General features: G+C 36.6%; 2 protein-coding genes across 5 annotated transcripts in view; one reads left to right on the plus strand and one right to left on the minus strand.

Annotated features, from left to right (window-relative positions):
- Positions 1-21,082, minus strand: part of LOC113083532 (dedicator of cytokinesis protein 1) — a 179,413-nt gene that overhangs the window by 65,344 nt on the left and 92,987 nt on the right. The gene's annotated exons all lie outside the window — the stretch shown is intronic.
- LOC113083533 (protein FAM196A-like) overlaps positions 1-21,082 on the plus strand; it is a 33,453-nt gene that overhangs the window by 6,175 nt on the left and 6,196 nt on the right. The window contains exons 2-3 of one of the 3 annotated variants that reach the window (XM_026254576.1): positions 5,596-6,817; positions 12,638-12,913. In XM_026254576.1, coding sequence (XP_026110361.1) covers positions 5,601-6,817; positions 12,638-12,776 — 1,356 coding nt within the window. In that variant the 5' untranslated portion in view covers positions 5,596-5,600 and the 3' untranslated portion in view covers positions 12,777-12,913. Of the gene's footprint in view, positions 1-5,595; positions 6,818-6,910; positions 9,245-12,637; positions 12,914-15,282; positions 15,355-21,082 lie in introns of those variants that run through there. The other 2 variants (XM_026254575.1, XM_026254574.1) reach the window with 2 other exon arrangements.

Below are 21,082 nucleotides of genomic sequence, written 5' to 3' on the forward strand. Positions count from 1 at the left end.
TTCATAAAATTCAAATAATGCAAACTATTTAAAAATGTTCAAATAATGTTTTCCTTTCCTTTTTTTCTCTTTTTTTTTTTTACTAAATTAATGTTTATTTTCATTCAATGCAGCACCGTATCGACTGTAGAGAATACAAATACTTAGAAATAATTAACACAAATATATTTTGTAATAATAAAAATGCCGCATGAAGGCTTCTGAGTAATGAATAGATTAATCTGCTATTAAAACATCTCTGTATTAGCATGATACAGCACAAGAGTTACAAGAGAAGAAACTGATGGTTTGGTTGAAATGATTGACATAAAAAACCATCATCTGATGAAAAGTGCTGAAAACAGAGACTGTTTTAACTACATCCTGGTCATATTACACATGCATATGAACTCTTTTTCTGTGTCGAATGTGAACGGGCCTCATTCTGAGAAAGCACACTAATAATATCCTGCAGGGGGAATCACCAGGAGAAAACCCAGCAGACAAACCAAATAAATAAATAACAGAAAGGCAGCAGCTAAAGCTGGATTAGGGTGAGCTCTCGGCCCCACACGCTTTCATTTGTTCCTGCAGTGTTTTAGGACACCCTGTGCTCAACAACACATGCTCCTGTCAGCAAGAAAAGAAAGAAATCGAGCAGGGAAGGGATTTCCTGTTTTATTAACGCTCACAGATGTAGGAGGATGAATATGAGATATGACCTGAGGTTCCTGTAAAATGCTACGAGTCCAATTTAATTAACCAATTTAATTTGATCTGTTATCAAACCAGAAAGCACATTCTTAACATGCACATTACTAGATGGCCAAATTAAACCCCTCATCCTGACTGCGCTTGAGGAAACGAGCCAGAACACATTAAACACCTCGATCAGAAAACACACACAAGCTGCAGGTCAACACTGGAGAAGCACATGAAGGTCCTGAAAACTCAAAAAATACAAAGCTCTTTTCCATCAATTTCTGACAAAGCATCACAAAAGTAATCCACAAGTCAAAACTCAAGACAGCCAGCATTGTGTGAAGAAAAGACAAATAAAGGTTGTTTTTCACTGAAAATATTAATCTTCAAACGAATGGTCAAAGACAATGAATGTGATGCACCACATTACTTTCAAGTGCAAAAGTAATAATAATAATAATTTTAATCATTGCAAAAAATCTGAAGGTCAGTGTTTCGCTAAATTTGTAATAACAAAATAAAAATAACATTTTAATATTGCTTTGGTAAAGAAATTACCTAAATGTAAAAGTTCAATTAAAATAAAAATAGATTATATTAATTCAACTAAAATATTCCCCTTTGAATTTTGGTGCAACCACCATTTTATTTTTCTAAATATAGTAATAATATATATATATTTTTTTTTTTATTAAATAGAAAAAAGAAGATCAAGGATTATTTAAATTTCAATACTACCACAACTAATGTGGTGCAAATCACACTTCTCTTTAAGTAATACTGTTAATAAAAAAAAAAAAAAAAAAAAAAAAAAAAAACAGACATCCTTCTGAAAACACTTTTTTAAAAGACTAGTACATCTTGGAGAGTAGGAAGATAAATCAATAAGGAATGGGGAGAGACACTAAGGTCTCAGATGAAAGTTTACAGGTCAGTTCACTTGATTTTTGGGGGAAACTGAAGAGGAAGGAGGACAAGTTGTCCATTCATCCATCCATAAGAGTGTGTTTGAACTCCTCTAGTTAGAGTTGGCATGAGAAAGCAGCAGTGTTAGGCAGATGAACATGTCACCAGGAAAAATGAAGAGCTTGCTGTAGAACACAGAACTAAAGGTTCAGGCGACGTCGATGAATTACGATTCACCGTCTTACAACCAAAGCCTGCAGAGACTCACGTGTGACTGAACAGATGTGGCTCTTTAATTGAAGACACACAAACAGTAGCGACTCTCGTGCTTATATACATGTCTGCTGGTCTGTACGCTTCACACAACACATCATGATCTACAGTGATTACCATTCACAGCCAGCTGTGACTTCATTACATATCAACTTGAGACGAACCGTTCACACATCTCACGTGTGGCTGTTTGTATTATAAATGACACATAGATGCAAGATTTACTGAACAATGAGCCTTTTCCAGAAGAATGGCTGTGCTCTTTGCGGAGACATTGCTACTTACGTAGTTGCTAGATGCCAAGTTCTCTAGATCAGGGTCAAATTAGCAATAGAGTCATCAGTGTGAATTTAAATTTCATTAGCCACAACCACCAGCAAGTTGAATTGCAATTTAATTTGTAGACTAATTAAAAGGTAATGCATTCTGGGAATTGAAGTTTGCTTTCACCATGATATTAATTAAATATGATAATATATATTACAAAATACAAATTAGGTAGTATTTCTGTCCATCCATCCCTCCACAAAATATCCAAACCTTCAAAATATAAAAGGCTAACATTTTAAGTTAATCGTTTAGCTTTTCAAGTACAAATAAAACTAATTAATTAAAATACCAATATATATATATATATATATATATATATATATATATATATATATATATATATATATATATATATATATATATATATATATATATATATATATATATATAATAATTAAGGCTGTATAAATTTAAATTCAGTTTAATTTTACCTTTCAAATTAATGTTTGTTTTAACTTCAGAATTAGGTATAATATTGATAATATATTAATAAAATATTGTTATTTTTATTTTTCTTGTTGTTATTATCAAAAGATATTTAATAATTAGAATTAAATTATGATTTCCTTACTGTACATTCATATTTAAACTGCAATCATGGTTGCTACCTCAAATTTAAAATTCTAAACTGAATTAGAATTTAATTTATTTTGATAAAGCATTCTCAATTCAATTAAGGATGCATAATAATAATAATAATAATAATAATATTAATAATAATAATAATACATAATTAACTATTACAGTAATTTATTTCCATACATTTAAATTGCCTTTCTGTTTGCTACCAAATTCAAATTCATTTACTTGAAAAATCGTTCTCAATTCAATACAGAATGGTGCATAAAATAAAATCCAATAATATAAAACTCGGAATGAAACACAACCCTGGAAGCTTTGCAGTTGCTTTGTCGCTATACAGTTTTTCGTCCAAATCTTATGTTCAGTCGCTCTAGCCGCGTGATTCGAGGGTACGCTCATATCTCGAACGCAAACAGTCAACTCAAAGCATGACTAACAGCAATAGTTATTCTCGCCATATCAAGCAGCACTAATGAAAGCAGTGTGCAAATAAAATCACTTTTTTTAAGTTTACCGTCTTCCACCTTTCATTTCAGGGTCTTCAAAGATAAAGCTGATTTTCAAGAGCTCAGGTTGACAAAGTCCAGGAAGAGAAAACCACTCGACTGTTGCTAAGATACCACAATATCAAACACCAGGCAACTGTGAAAATATAATTTGATGAATTAATTCTTTAGAGTCTTATGTAAATAAAGTCATGCTTTGTTGTTTACATAATCCCAGGGCTGCTAATGCTTCTTTGGGGGGACTCGAGCCATCAGCAGTACCCTTTCTGATTAACTGAGTTGGAAATGCATTTGGGATGGGCTTTCCCTGACAACCGGGTTACACTAGTAATACATCACACTCAGAAGAGAGCGGGAACGAGGAGGAAGAGAGATGCCTACGATGTTTAGACAACTGCGGATTCGATTTAAAGTATTAATACAATCCCATGACTCCTAGCAGCCGTATCGATCTCGTTTGCGTGTTGTTCGGCCAGCACATGTTTGGCTGTTGTATTGAAGGTTTGTAATGATATCTGCAGCTCACATCGATCCCGAATGGGTCAGGAAGACGGCTAGTTGCCGAGGGTCTGTCACCACCAGTTTATCTCACCTTCCTCGAGGCCCTTAACAAATGATTTACAGTAATAGACATAATCCAATAGCGCAGAAAGCATTAGAGACGCTCAACATGACACTCCTGTAGAAAGTGCAGCTAAGTAATCTGAGATCAACCTGCTGCTAAAGCCGCAGAGGAATCCACACTCCATTAGATTACATACTGTTGAATTTTGATAACATATGCTGTTCCTGTATGGATTGTTATTCTGCTGTCTACACATGTGCATGAGAAACCTATTCCAGACTATTCCAGGAGTAACGTGAGCTTTTTTTTGGCTTATTGAAGACAACACAAACACACACCAGCTTGTTCTCAAATCTAATTGGCTGAGAGTATTTTCACGTTATGTTATATTCTAGTAATAACAGCACTCCAAACGTTTCACCATTTGGATCACTCAACTCACAGCATTTTTCAAAGCGAGTGTCATGGCACACCCAAATCAAATATAATTTGACAAATAGTACTGTTTTTGTTCCACAGAATGTAATTTTAAGAGTTTTTAGGCAGAATGTACTTGTTTAGGCTTCAAATATGCGGTCGATTAATAAAGATGCCATTGATTTGAAAATTTGCTTTGATGTTTTTCGGAGATGTGAGCTTCCGCTGAGAGCACCCTCATCTCGATCAGATCTTCTGGAATTTGCCACTGAAGTCTCTATCGTGGTTAAACATGGGACATAAGTAGTTTGGGGTAAATTGGCTAACAGGCAGTTTTTGGATCTCACTGAGTAAATTAGAAAAATAAAGTATGTTTTCTAATATAGATAGATGGATACAGATGTAGGTAGCTAGGTAGGACATAGAGACAGACAGAGACATAAAGAAAAAGAGAGAGATAGAGAGATAGATAGACAGATAGACAGACAGACAGATAGATAGATGCATACCTACATACAGCATCGACACACTCCCATATTTCCAGAAAAGAATGCACAAATCAAGGCACTAAAAAAGGCAGTTTGACACACAGGCCTCGTAGGGAAGCTGGGAGTGTTTGTCAGGGCGATGATGCTGAATCACAGGGCAAGCAGTGTCTCTCTTTCTATTAGTTAGCTGAGGGATGGTGAACTCCAGGGAGGTAGACAGATGACATGCTTTCACTCCTATCATTCTCCTTGTGCGCGGTCGCTCCAGAACACACAAGATTAAGAGATGCAATTAACTGTCAGAGACAAACAAGTCATGGGCTAAGACAACACTCATGAGATTGCTCCATAAATTTCATCACAAACAAACCGAGCAGGTTAGTGAACGAAAGGACGTTAATTTGCTGTATGAAATGTTCATAGAGTCTGGGGATGAAGGATGTTGCAGCTGTGCCCTTTTCTGGTTCCATGACTGATTATTTTCACATTTGTGTCAGATCATTTAAGCACAGAAATCTAAACTACTAATACAACTGCATGCAATATACAGCTACTAAAGGCAAGTGGGAAGTGGTTAGAGAGTTTGACTCCTAAGCTCTAAGGTTGTGGGTTCGCGTCTCGGACCGGCAATACCACGACTGAGGTGCCCATGAGCAAGACATCGAACCCCCAACTGCTCCCCGTGCACTGCAGCATAAATGGCTGTCCACTGCTCCGGATGTGTGTTCACGGTTTGTGTGTTCACTGCTGTGTGTCTGCACTTTGGATGGGTTAAATGCAGAGCATGAATTCTAAGTATGGGTCACCAAAAAAATTACTTTCCCAACTAATAATATTGTGTTTGCAGGAACCATGGTGAGCAAGGACGCTGGTAAATGCATGCTCACCAACTCTGAATCTGACTCCGAGGCAACGGCAACCTCCATGGCCCTGGAGGTCAAAGGATCATCGGACGACAGCCGACATGTGCGCAAACGCAACAAAGCCCTTCAGGTGCGCTTCAAGGACATCTGCGAGGCACAGAATGAACAGGCTGCTGCGGCCCGAGGGGGAAAGCCGGTCTACAAGGTGGCTTACCGCAAGTACATGACTGTCCCAGCTCGCAGATCAATCCCCAATGTCACTAAAAGCACCGGAGTCCAAACATCACCGGACCTTAGGAAGCGTTACCAGACTTTTCCATTTGACCGGAAGAAAGGACATACGGTCAAGCATTCCGCTGTTGTGGAGAGCTATAAGGATCAGGACGATGGGTTTGTTATTGATGTAAAGAGGGCGAAAGCTACCGAGGCAGGTAGGGAGTGTGTACCCACTCAAAATGTGAGGAAAACAAGAGCATTAATGCACACCAGCAAATGTGTCGCAACTATAGAGCAACACCCACAAGCCAGGGACTGTGTGGAGAGAACAGACGGACCGTGTCCGGATGCTTTGGTTCTTCCTTGTGCGACAGATGGGTCCGCAGTGGGAACAGACAACTCGGACTATCAGATTTGTAGCGTCAGAAGTAAACCCAGTAAGGGCTTCCAGAGAGACTCTGGAACTCTTGATCGCTCAGGCAAGCTGCAGTTGCTGAACTCTGGGGAGAGCGGTGGGAATATTCTAGAGGATTCCTCTTCCAAAGTGATGGGTCCTATTGCATGGAACTCTCTCACGCAGGTGGAATGCCTGGAGAGTCCGTCCGAGCGGAGCAAACGCAAGAAGACTCTGCAGCTCAATGGCCTGCAGTCGCAGACGCTGCCGCGGAGCAGTTGCACGACGCAGGTCCAGTGCCACATGGGCACGCTGTCTGCTCGACCACTGCGGGCCATGGAGGCGGCGGTACCACTGACTCCAGTCTCCACGAAAGCCGTTCCTATGCCCGCGCCTCCATGTAGGGGCAGCACAGGAGCAGAAACTATACAGACGGAGAATGAGGCGTGCAAGCAGGTAGTGCCTGTCAATCAGGATGGGGATGTTAAAGCGCAGCTCCAGGCCATGGAAAACATGATCAGCTCCAGCCAGGAAACCATCAAAGTGCTGCTGGGTGTCATTCAGGAGCTGGAAAAAGGAGAAGCTCATAGAGAAGGGTAAGATGATGTATTTTAACCAGCATGCAAAGAGAAAAAATAAAAATAATATGCCAAAAGAACCGCATCAAACAGAATTGCAATTTCCCACAGGTTTCCCAAAACAGGTCAAATGCAATGTGTTGAAGCACAATGGATTACTTTGGTTGTTTCGATATGCATGGCATACAAAGAAACTAATCCAAGAAAGAAAATATCACGTCAGTCCCATGTATTGTTTGGTTTTCAAACTGCAATAGCAGGTCTAACTAGGAAGGATGAGTACAGCTCTGTTTGGTTAGCAAGACTCCAAGGGAAGCACTCTATTTCATAAAAATAAAATTCTGTGCCAACAGAACTACACCAAGCAGAAGTGCATTTCTTCATAGGTTTCCCCAAGGTGTTGAAAGTGTCATTGAGCCACAATGCACATTGTTCAGAAAGTTGACCTAAAGGAGGATTACACTGGATAGCTCGATGCATAGAATAGAATAGAATAGAATATATTACTTCATTTTCATGTATTGATTGGTTCTCAAACAGCTAAAGTAGGTCAAATTTGGATGGATGAGTGCATCTTTGGTTGGTTAGCAAGACTACTGTATATGGGAAGGCAGAAGCAGAATTGCATTTCCAAACAGGTTTCTCCAAACATTCACAACAAATGCCACCTGCAATGTGTTAAATGTGCAAGTGAACCACAATACATATTTTTTTTTGTAAAGATGACCTAAAGCTGGTTCATTTTGGTTTTGTCTGTGCGTTCATGCATTGGACACAAGAAATGTTTTCAACACAGAAAACAATACATCAGGTAGCCCTAATGTGGATAGATGAGTATAGCTTTAATTGGTTAGTAACTTTAAGTGTAGCACATTGTTTAGAAATTCTGTGACGTAGTAATTGAAAAATCCACAATGCACGCCAATATACAAACTACAATGTGAACCACAATGCACAAAAATAAAATTGTGCCAACAGAACTGCACTAAGCAGAATTGCATTTCCTTACAGGTTACACTAAACATCTTCAACACATGCCAACTACAATGTGTTGAATGCTCCAACGAACGATTGTACACTGTTTGGAAAGTTGACCTAAAATTGATGACTTTGGTTGTCTCTATGGTTTTCTAAACATTAAATAACCTCCAAGAATTGTTAAACTGACTGCTATAGCAGGTCTAATTAGGATGTATAAGTGAATCTTTGGTCGGTTAGCAAGACTTCAGGGGCAACGCTCTTTTTCATATTGACTTTTATCACCTTGCATTCAACATGGGAAATTTGCTAGAGGCCTTCTAAATACTACTTACTTAATGATGCCAAGAGCCTTCTACTTTCGAGAGTGCCTATTTAATCTAACAATTGAATCCGCTCCAAATCGGGGCAGAGGCATTAAGCAATGACAAACCTTTTTTAAGAGAGTAGAAAAAGACAATAAAATGTACTGTACCTCACAAAGAAAAGGATTATGCAGTATATTTAGATGAAATGAACAAGTCCGAATGGGAAATATAACAGACACTAACTAGTAAGCTACACAAGCAGGATATTTACATGCATAACAGCTGAATATCTACAGTCAGAGCCAATCAATGATAAACCAGCTCATTCCCACAGCAGGATATCATGCAAATCAGCCTAAACTATCGCTTTAAAATATTCCAATGCCACATTTGGCTTTATCCCACCCAGCTAAGCATAACATACTGATTAGTTCAGCATTTACACACAAAAAAACTGTACTACATTGAGTAAGCCCCTTATGAGATCAGTTTGCATGCAATTTAGAGAGAAACAGAAATTCACTGATCAAGTAGATGATCAGGAGACTAGACAAAATCATCATGAGGATGATTAGAGATCTGCTCAAGCACAAACTCTGAGATTCACTGGACAATGGGCCGTTGACTGATCAAAACAACATTTAGCATAATAAACACATTATCCGATGCATTATTAATTGAAGACTTATATAAAGTCTAATAGCATGCATTACACACAAAAAAGCATTGACACAAGAACAAATGAAACTCAGCTTTGGTTTCAGAGAGAATATTTTCTAACATTACCCGAGCAAATATAAGAGATTTCTTACAGATAATGTTTTTCCAGATATTACACTTTAAATAATATTTTAATGTATTCTCCAGGCAATGCAACAAGTTTTCAATTCCCCAGCTCAGGTCAGTGCATTTTCCTGCATCCAATGCAGAAATAGTTACTGCTTGTGTGGTTATGCAACATTAGTCTCATTCCACACACTCAGAAATGTCATTCGTGTGACAAAAGACATGACTGGAGGACGTAGGTGAATGTGCTCATAATTATATCTGTTACATTACCACAGGCTTGATGTAGTAGTCTTCAACATGTTCAAAAGCGCGCTGCAGACAAAGAAGTATGCAAAGAGGTGTTTGACTAAAAACATGATACAGGATCAAAGGGAATTATAGCGGTTGTGTAGCTAAACTATGAATCACAGTAAAAAGCACACACACACACACACACATATATATATATATATATATATATATATATATATACACACACACACATATAGTACTGTGCAAAAGTCTTAGGCCGCTAGTATTTTCACCAACCAAAAATGGTTTTATGTCAATTATTTCTATCTTTTGCTGTAGTATGTCTATGGTAAATATTATTTTACAATTATAACCAATTATTTTTTCCATTGTAATAATCCAGTCAGATTTTTGTCAGACAACAGCCAGTGTTCCAGACAGAGATCTGATCTCACCATCATCAGTCTGTCTGGAATAACATGAAGAAACAGAACAAACTGAGACAGACTCAATCCAGAAGAACTGTGCCAATGTCTCCAAGATGCTTCAAGAAACCTGCAAAGCTTCCTGAAAATCAATGTTCAAGTGCACCTAGGACAAAAACTATTTTTTTTTTTACGTATAGTGTGGTCACACCAAATGTTGATTTAATTTAGTTAAGTTAATAGAAGTTAATTAATAAAATCTACATGACATTATTTTTGATGGCATCCTAACTTCACAGCATTTTTAAACAAGTGCCTAAAACTTTGCACTGTACTTTAGCTTTGCAGGTTTCTTGAAGTGTCTTGAAGTATCTATCTATCTATCTACACACACAAACACACACACACACACAAGGCTTACAAAAATGCATAAAATATCTCCTGTTTTGCAACAATATCTCTGCTGCTTGACATTTCTATATACCCTCATAACCAGCCCTTGCTAAAACGTAAGGCAAAAATACTTTATTTTATAATAAATTAATAATTACCATAACTCATCCGTAATGAAAATTAGGAAGATACTATATATATATATATATATGTGTGTGTGTGTGTGTGTGTGTGTGTGTCACCCAAAGCTTTGAAAATAAATACTTCTGACAGTAACTGTTTCTCTGTACAGTTACTGTAAATTAATAATCGATGCAATCTGCACAAATAATATGCTGCCCAATAACAGAGGGTCCTTTGTGGGAGAATTCAACTTGCGTCCCAAAGGTCTTCTTTCTCTCGCTCTCTTGGAATACAACATAATTGACTTTCCTTTTTACATTCCAACACATTACGTCCTGCGCTGTGCCAGCTGCTCCGGAGGGTTCGGCCTGATCACTGCTGGCAGCCAGAGCCTTGTGACAAACATTATTCTGCCTTCCTCCTGCCCTCCTGTCTAACCTCCGGCTCCCAGCAACAGTGCTATACATCACTGTCCCCATTAGGCATGGAAACTAGCCTCAGATAAACCCCACGCATCAGCAAACAGCACTTCACATGCTCTCATTAGAGCCAAAATGGCCATCGGTGTCCCACTCTTTAACACGATGAGCCCCACAGTTTGACCTGTGAAGGAGCCGGTGCAGGTAATGGTCGTATGGTCTGCTCTCTGGCAATGACTGCTAAAAAAATCAGCTCTGGACTGTAGTTTCAGTCTCACTGAGTCACAGAGAAGCAGGGGTTTCACACTGAACCATTTGCTGTTCAGTCCGGCTGAGGTCACGATGCATTTTCTACCATTCAACCACATCGGAGTCTGACTGGAAGAAGGGGATCGGTGTAGAAATGCATACTTCAGTATGGATCACAATGGACATGATATAAATCTGGCCTAAAACTGAGTTTATTTTTATTTTTTGTCTAATAACTAATATACAGAATTTTCTTATGCCCATTGCATTTTTACATATAAACCACTAAATACATTATTTTTATTTTATGATAAATAACATGCAGGACCAGTTTATTTTTTGTCCCGTTTTTTTTTTTTTTTTTGCATTTTGACAATAATATATCTTGATTTGATCATTAACCTGAAGATGAACAACCAGCTAGATTAGACTACAGTAGTATTGTGCTAAATAATAATGAAAGTCAAATTATATACAGTACAGACCAAAGTTTGGAAACATTACTATTTTTAATGTTTTTGAAAGAAGTTTCTTCTGCTCATCAAGCCTGCATTTATTTGATCAAAAATACAGAAATACAGTCATATTCTGAAACATTATTACAACTTAAAATAATAGTTTTCTATTTGAATATACTTTTAAAAAATAATTTATTCCTGTGATGCGCAGCTGAATTTTCAGCATCATTCCTCCAGCCTTCAGTGTCACATGTAACATCAGTCGATCACATGATCATTTAGAAATCATCCTAATATTCTGATTTATTATGAGTGTTGGAAACAGTTCTGCTGTCTAATATATTTGATCAATAAAAGGTTCAAAAGAACTGCATTTATTCAAAAAAAAAATATATATAATAATATATTTTCTTTACTATCACTTTTTATCAATTTAACACATCCTTGCTGAATAAAATTATTGATTTTGATTATTGATTGAAAAAAAAAGAAAAAAAATTACTGACACCAAATTAGTGACCAGTAGTGTATGTTGTTATTACAAAATATTTATATTTTAAAAACATAGCTTTTTATTTTTTTATTTTTTTATTATTCATCAAAGTATCCTAAAAAAGTATCACATGTTCTGAAAAAATATTAAGCAGCAGAACTGTTTCCAACTTTGATAATGAATCATCATATTAAAATGATTTCTAAAAGATCATGTGATAATGATCCTAAAAATGCAGCTTTGCATCAGAGAAATAGATGATAATAAATGTAAAATATATCACAATATTACTGTTTTTTCTGTATTTTTGATCAAATAAATGCAGGCTTGATGAGCAGAAGAAACTTCTTTCAAAAACATTAAAAATAGTAATGTTTCCAAACTTTTGGTCTGTACTGTATGCAAGCACATTTAAATAACAAAAAACACAAGTTAAAAGGTGAGACAAACACCTGCAAGTTCAAACTAAATTATAAAAAACAAACTTTCAAGACTCGATAGTTGCAGGAAAAACTCTTTCTATATTATTTCTTCAAGCTAATTTCATCACAACTAAAGTAGTTAATTTTAAATTAATTTCCCATTTTATTTAAATCATATTTTCAACATTTAAACATACTTATCAATTTCAAGAATTAATTGAAATTCTTCCATTTTGTAATTATTACTCAATGGATTATCAAAATATAAGCATTATCGCACCATCTTTAAAGAAATCAATAAAGTGGTAAACATCAGTTTACTGACTTTAATAATAAATCAATGAATACTCAGTGCACATAAAAAATAAAAATAAATTACTTTAAAAAATAAACAAATATATAGATTTTCTTTTCTTTTTTTTGGGGGGGGGGGGGGGGGTTAAACATCCATAAGCAAAATAGTGGTTTAACTACCAAAATTACCTATAACTTAAAACAACAACACACATTGACATTATAAATGTAAGTTATTTTCTGTGCCAATCGACAGGAGGCCAGAGATGCTGTCAATGCAGCTTAACTTGTGTTCATCCTGTAATACTCCAGCAATGAGAGACGGACCGAGTCGAGCTGGAGATACATGCCTCATCAGAGCTACTGATCACTCCGTCGAGTTCCCGTCAGTCTGACACTGGCCCTCCATCGCTGGACCGTCAGACGGGTCGCCGGGTCGCCTTCTTCCTGCCCGCAAAGCAATCGCTGCGACGACAGGCAGTAATTACTAATGTCAGCCAACAGTGAAAGGAAAGCTTCTCCAATTTTCAGACCCCACACATCACCACCGGCAGAGAAAACCTTGTTGACAAAAGGAGATTTATGCTATTGACTTTAGCATTCATAGATGTAAGAAATATTCAGCTCCGAGTCTACAGCACAATCCTAAACACGGACTACTGTACACTGAGAGCTTGAGTCGCTTCAGAGAGAAAGATCACCATTATACATCAAAAACTGCTAACATTATAGAGCTCTAGCAACATTTATGTCTGACAAACCTGCAAAACGCAAAACTTTTTCAAAGAGAGAAAACAATGAGATTAATAATAACTAGCAATTTAGTAAATGAATGAGATGTTAAGTAAATGCTGAGTCTTAAGGAATTCATTAGTGAATTCAGCAAGTATGCATTCAATTAACCGAGACACTTTTTATATTACGAAAGGTTTCCATTTCAAATAGATGCTATTATAAGTTTTCACAAAAATACTGAGCTGCACAACTGTTTTCAACATTGATAATAATAATAAAAAGAATCATATTTGAGCAGCATATCAGCATATTATATTTCTGAAGGATCATGTGACTCTGAAGACTGGAGTAATGATGTTGAAAATTCAGCTTTGCATCACAGAAATCAATTATATTTTAATTTGAATGTTTTTGATCCTATAAATGCAGCATTGGTGCTCAAAACAGACTTCTTTCTAAAACGTTTTCTAATGGTACAGAACATGCATTCATTTTGCAGATGATTTTATCCAAATGAGGAATACAACACAATTCATCCTAAGCAGGCAATAATTGATTTAAAAAAGTGTGTTGTATGTGTTTTTGCATGCAATCATTTAATGATATCACTTTTAAATGACACTGCAAACTCACATGTACTGTACATCCTAGAGCTGAATATACATGATATTCCCATAATGCTGGAGATTCAGGAAAACACCACTGGTCAATGAGCTTGCGCTGATCTGCAAGTCTCAAACCGTCACTGTGCAAACCTCCAGTGAGTGACAGTTAAGTGACTATAATGAGATGCATTCTAGTATTGTGTATAATTTATTCAGCGTTTGAATAACAGTTTTGTTTTTCACGCTGTTGAGAGCGTCGACGTGGAGCTGATTGCTGATGTACAAAACAGCAATGAAGTAATTCAGGAACACAACTCAGCGCTCCAACAAACATTACACACACATCCGGCCTGATTATAATTCACTTCGAAGCAAATATTTACACACAAAGTTCTACAGCTGAAAAAAACTCTGATAAAAGTGAAAGGCAAAAACCCGAGAAGATCTGACAAATTAACTTCCTGTTTCCCCCTGTCTAGTGTCCACTGGTCTATCAGTGTCCACTGGTCTAAACTCAGATCATATTTCACATTTACTGCAGGCTGGAGGCTCGTGTGAACATACTACCTACATGCACAGTGAACAGTTGCATGCTTCTGTCAAATTATGCTCCTGTGGCCTCTATACAGGGTTAAAGGTCACAAGGAGACAGCATTTCAAAAGCATGCCTGAAATGAAGGCTATTAATAGGTGACCAAATTCTACACCTTAAACATATGCATAAAAATAAGACACAATGTACTTTATTAATATGAAGGAATTTACTGGTGCTTTACCTGCGTACTGAAACATTCCCAGCATTGAGTTAAAAGAAATTAATTAATAATGTCCTGGCTGGAAATTAGCAGTAAATGTCTCTATGGTAAAATGTCTGTATGGTAAAAATAAAAGAATAAGCAAACAAATAAAACAGAAAAAAATGAGATAAATGTATTACTTAAAAATACTAATACATTTGGATTAACAGGAAATAGGGGAAAAAACATTTTAGTAACTAAGTAAATTACAATAAACAAATAAAAACAGCAGATAAATTATTATATACTAAAAGAAAGCTCAATAGGAAGACTTGTCTTAAAAGAGCTGAAATAGTCCTTTTTTTAATTTCATGATGATAATAATAATAATAATAATAATAATAATAATAATAAATCAAAATCTGTGATCAGTTTGATCTGATTTAAATTGATTTGAAAAGCCAAATGCATTCAACATTTGTGTCTGCTGTGCATTTGAATAAAGTATTCCATAATTAGTTGGCATGACTGCTAAATTCAGTCTCGTGTGGTTTCATTTCAGCCAGGATGCTACCTTAAAAGACAGCTGCCTATGTAGACAGCACACCGCACAGAAAGAGACATGTGCCACATGCATCAGCACAGTTTAGCTCCTGTTAGCAAACACAAACCCAGTCAATATCAGCTTGATTTGATATCCAGCATTGCAGTGACAGTCTGTGAGCTGTGTCCCGCGTGTCCTCTGCAGAACGCCGCTGTGAGGAATGCTAACACAGCCGATAATGAGGAATGACTCGTCTCTCTCTCTCTTTATCTCCTCACAGGCTCTCGTATCGGACCGGACAGGACACGGCCAACTGCGACACGTGTCGGAACAGCGCATGCATTATTTACAGGTTGGTTGCTCTATTTTGTTTAAGACACAAGCGTGCTGCGCTAATAAACATCAACTGCTGCCTGATCACAGATTGTGTGAGTAATGAACGAGATAAAGACAGGAAATACTCCTGCTGACAGGAAGGTGTAGGCTACTCGATAAAGGACCTAAGTGGGACACCCTCTTCACCGAGTCTAGCACAACATCATCTGGATGTGGAGTAGGAAAAGTGCATCCGCATAATAAAACGTAGTTACTATTTAGTCACACTCCACGTTTGCATGATTTCTGTGGAATATTTATTCAGCTCTTTAGTTTTTAAGCAATGAAGTCCATATCCGTTGTGCGTTAAAGACTTCAGAAGTCATATGATTGCTTTCTGCTGTGAAAACTAAACTTTATACATACATAAATGCACTTGAGAAGCAGCACTGCAAGATTTTAAATATTTGTAGGATACACAAAATTTAAAATGAATTAATGAATTAACAAATCTGCTTTGAACACCAAAGATAAAACTTATGAAAACAGGATTTAATATCATTATTATATATTAAGTTTTCAACCTCAAATAAATTAAGATAGTTAATAATAATAATAATAATAATAATAATAATAATAATAAATATCAGAAAATCCTTAAAATAAAATAAATATATTAATTATATGTATTGTTTTAAAGATTTAAATAAAATATTAAAATAACATATGAACTAAACGTAAACCAAAAATAAATAAATAAATAACAAAATGAATATAATAAATAATAATAAATCATTTCAATCATAATAATCATAAATCATCTTAATAAATCACTCAATTAAACACCAACAATAATCAGCGATCACATTCTTTTTCTTCTCGAAGCATTGGAGTGAACTTAAGAGAGACGTACTCATTTTCCTGAAAAAATAAAATAAAAAAAATGCAGCAGAAAAGTGTGTCTGAGTGTGTGAAGGTCGGGCTGTTAAGCGCTTCTCACACTGTGTTTTTGTCTCTTAAAGCACAATGATAGCTGAAGTACGTGCATGAGGGATTCTGGGTAATTGACAGACAGGAGTCGTCATGAGAGATTGTCGTGTGGAAAGCAAGCTGTGTTTTGCACAAGGCTAGAAAGCACATGAGTCATACGAACGACTTCCATGACGCCTGTTGTGCTTTTTTGGTGGAACTAGCTATTTAACATGCATGCAAAACCCAAAAAAGTGCTGGACAAAGGGAAGAGCATCAGCGTGAGGAGCGTCTCAGAGGACAGCGAAGCAGTGCTGTAGATAGAAAGAGTCGCTGCGAGGAGACGATATATGAGTTGTTAAGTTGTTTAGATCATTTCCATTCCATATTGCCTTACTGTACCTGCAATTGTTTTTGAAGGACTGCAAATGATTTCTATCAAACCCTGACCATTCCTTTAATGTTATTCATATGAAAAATACACACAATTTCAATGAATATTTTTTTCCTCCCTGGGGTGATCACTGAACTCATGAGAGGGAAGAGATCACAGCCATAAAAGAGGATTTAGCAGCATTCAATTTACTTGAAGTGGAGCTGCTTGGAGCTAGAATTGGTCATCTGCTCTTTGTTCTGTCGGTAACCATGTCATCACGTTTCATCACACTAGACTGAGATCCTAATGTGACTGAAACGAATCTCCGAGGCTCTATTTGGTGAGAGATAACTGCTGAAAAGTGAGAGCTTGAAGGGATCGTAAAATACAAACCCTGATCTGACAGGATGTGATTACACACACACACACACACACACACACACAATGCTATCCCTAGCTCCCTACCCTAACCCTTACTCATTAGAAGTGCCGTGCCTTGCCCAAACCCAAACCCTTACCCTAAACCTACCCTTTGCCTAATTATAACCTGATCACTAAAACCCAGTCTTGGCCCTCAAACAGGCCTCAGAAAGTGAGGGCTGGCCAAAATGTCCTCACTTTACAAGACTGTCCTCAATCCGATGGTCTAAAACTCAAAACGGCCCACGCAAAGACATCTGTACAAGCGTGCGCACACACGCACACACACACACACACACACACAGTACAGTGGAAGTGTGGTAATTCTATTGGAGTAGAGCTGAAGGGAGAGGAGCTAATGACATTACAGAGATGTTTAAGCGCTCAGCGGAGAGACACTCTCTCTCACTCTCTCTCTCCTGGAGTAATGATGTTCTCCATGCTAACACTCAAACTCTGGCTTTATACAGAGCCGCTGGTTGCTATAGATACTACAGTGATACCATGGTGAAGCTGGCAGGCATTGAGAGTGTATTGTGAGTGTGTGTGTGTGTGTGTGTGTGTGTACACTTTCGAGAGATACGGTTTAATCTGTAGATAGAGCGAAGCAAAGTATGATGGACAGCTGTATTAATATCTTACAAACAGAGAGAGAGAGAGAGAGAGAATACTAAATAAGAACGCAAGATATATTCATACAATACATCACTATCATCAATATTAGCATTTTGTGATCCTCATTTTTTACTGACAATATACATAAATATAAATATTATAATATATATATGTGAATATTATTATTTTCTATGCCTGAGTGCAAAACACAAAGAGGCTCGAGCTATGGTGCATGTAATGAAAAAAGTACAGTTTAATAATGCTTTCTGCTATCTTGAAGGTTTTGAAATGTGCTAAACACAGCACTCTGATGAAAAACTGCAGTTCAGGTCTTTAGAAGTTAAAATACTAAAACAATGAACAAAACCAATAATAATAATCATTTTATTTAATTATTTCATTAACATTCAAATAAATAAATTCATATTTATATTAATAAATAAGTAAATAACATTAAATATTTACATAAACAACATAATATAAATATTTAAACATGTAAAAACGTAAATAATGCACATTCAGTAAGAAAATGCATGAAAGTAAATGTACACACATTTAAATAAAACAAATTTAAATAACTTTGTTTGTGTGTTGGTCAGATATTTGCACTCTTAAGTTCTCGTAATTGTCTGGTGTAAGTGCGAGGAACTGTGTCAAACACTAGTTAACAGCTGGACTACCATCAAATATTTCTCAGTATTTCCTCCGTGAGTGTCTCTAAACGAGCGACTCGACTCCTGATCAAAGTCACAAAACCCATGCTAAAAAGGAAACGAGAGCGTCTTCATTTTCAGGTCTTGCTTTGTGGCAACAAGAAAAGAAAGGAGCATGTTTAGGTGCATGAGAGAAAGAGAAGGAAGAGATAATGAATGTTTGATTAAAGCTCTTCCGAGTGTAATGAGGCTGAGATACGATCGGGCCGCTGACCTGCGCTCTTCATCTCAGCGTGTGTTTGCGTGTTCCTCTCCGTTCTAACGAGTGTCAGTGACGCACAGCGGCCTGCAGGATCCGGTCGGATGAGCGCTGACAAACATGACAGACGGCAGAGCGTCCACATCTAACACTGCTGTGAGTGATGAGAGGACATCTGCTGCTAATGAGACACACCGTGTCAGTCTGTTGTCTCTGGCACCGACGCGTTTCCTCTCTGAAGCCAGAGACAACACCACAAACACGTTAACAAATCCTTCCAAATCACAGCCACACCAGCCAACCAATGAAACGAACGCTGAGCATAAAAGATACTGAAATCCACAAGAGGCACCAAGGCTGGGAAATGAAATAAATGACAAAAAATAAACACAAATCTATCAATCAGTCAATAAATAATAACATTTAATTAAAAATCAAATATAGATTTTTAAATGTATTCCTGCATGCATCAATATGCAGTGTTTATATATTGAACATACTTACAGAAATCCATTGCTATAAAACTAAAACATGTTAGCATGCAGAGCGCTCCGAAATTCAAGCCACCAAATGCTGTCAGTGTAAAAAGTTTCAGGTTTGTATGTATAAAATAAATAAATAAATAAAAAAATACATTCATCATATTTATTTACAGAAAACATTTAGATACAAAAATATTTACAGACTTCAGCAAAATTATCACTTACAAAAAAAGGCAAAACATTTCAATCATTTAGAATATATTAAATACATAAATGTTACTATAATTAAAAATATACAATATTAAACAATCAATATACAGCCATAAAAACCTATAAAAGAAAAATGTAGAGATTTTAAAGAAATTATGACTTAAAAACATTTTTTATTGAATTAAAATGTATTAAATGTATACATTTTATGTAAATATTCAAAAAAATATTTAATATTAAACAAATAGTATATAATTTATGCAAGCACAAATATGTAGACATATTTACCAAATAAATAAATTGCATCATAGAGACTTTATGATAAAGCAAATGAATTGTTGCATCTTTTGATTCTTTAAAACAGACAGTTTGAAACTTTTGCAACTAAACTTTAACCATTAAAACATCTGAAAATGCTCATATAACATTCATATTAACACAAGTCATATAACATGCAAGTCACTAGGAAGAATTGTGGGTGACCTAAATGAACAAATAGAAATAAATGATAAATTCCACAGAGAGAAAAAAAAAGTTGCTGGTTCGGAAAGAAACAGATGCATTGTGGGAAGGTTCATGCACTCAAACGGACCCTTTTTAAACTCGGTGCATAATGTGATGATAAGTGGAAGATATTTAAACAAGGCTACACTTCTTGTAGATCTTTAGATGTTTTTTAAACATAAAACCAAAAAAAAAGTTTAAAGTGGGTCATAAACAAAAACCATTGAGACTTTTTAAATGATCCAGAGATTGGCATAAAAACAGATGAGACACTGGAAACTGACACCAATGAGCTGGAGGTGTGGTGATTTCATTACCGCTCAGACAAACACGCACACAAAACATCAGGTCACTGCGAACACTTAACCGCCGCAGTGATGCGTTTCCTGTGTAAACGCTGGGATGAGAAGACCTCCGACGTTAATGAGCTTAAACAGGAGGAGCAGAGCCAGATCAAACCACTCCTCATCCTCAGAGAGGAAGGGAAGGAAAGCCTTCGCCACGCGGGGCAATGAGCGGGGATATACGGCCCTTATCAACGGCTTTCAGCTTCTAATTAACAGCTCAGAGACAGAAAAGCATCAGGACTCTCGCGCTTGACAACAGTCGTGGGTGGAGAGGAGACATGGTGAACGATCAATGAAATAAACCATGCAAACGGAAGAGAGAGAGAGAGAGAGAGAGAGAGAGAGAGAGAGAGAGAGAGAGAGAGAAATCTAGGCCTGTCAGAAGACAACCACGTCAGGTTTGGCTCGCGCTGTGCTTGCATCGCTCGGCTCGCTAATGCAAATGAAATATTGATGCTTTCTGGACGGCCACTTCACCGCATTCCTCTCTAATGATGCTCTGGTTTATATTGTGGAGAACCGTATTGATCCAGAGAGAAATATTAAACATTGATTTGTGATTCGAAAGCTAGAAATTGTGAGCATTGACACGTATGTCATGCCTCGGCAGAAAGAGAGCCGCACATCAATTCAGAGAACAGAATCATTGCTTCCATTAAATGGAAATATATAGAGCTTATGAAGTCGAAAATGAGTTGAATTCCTCAGATCTAAGAATGATCTTTTTCACAATACACAATACAGAGTGTCAGTTCTAAAAAAACAGTTATATCACAGAGAAGCAGTGCGAGTAAATGTGTAAACATGGATTAGAAACAAAAACTTGTGCTGACTTTGCTGATTTGAATTGGAAGATTTTTTTTTCGTTAAATAATATTTTTATTATATAATAATACATTGTGGACATGCAGGTTAAATTATGAAAATAAA

The sequence above is a fragment of the Carassius auratus genome, unplaced genomic scaffold, assembly GCF_003368295.1.
Source record: "Carassius auratus strain Wakin unplaced genomic scaffold, ASM336829v1 scaf_tig00038657, whole genome shotgun sequence".
Lineage (NCBI taxonomy): Eukaryota > Metazoa > Chordata > Actinopteri > Cypriniformes > Cyprinidae > Carassius > Carassius auratus.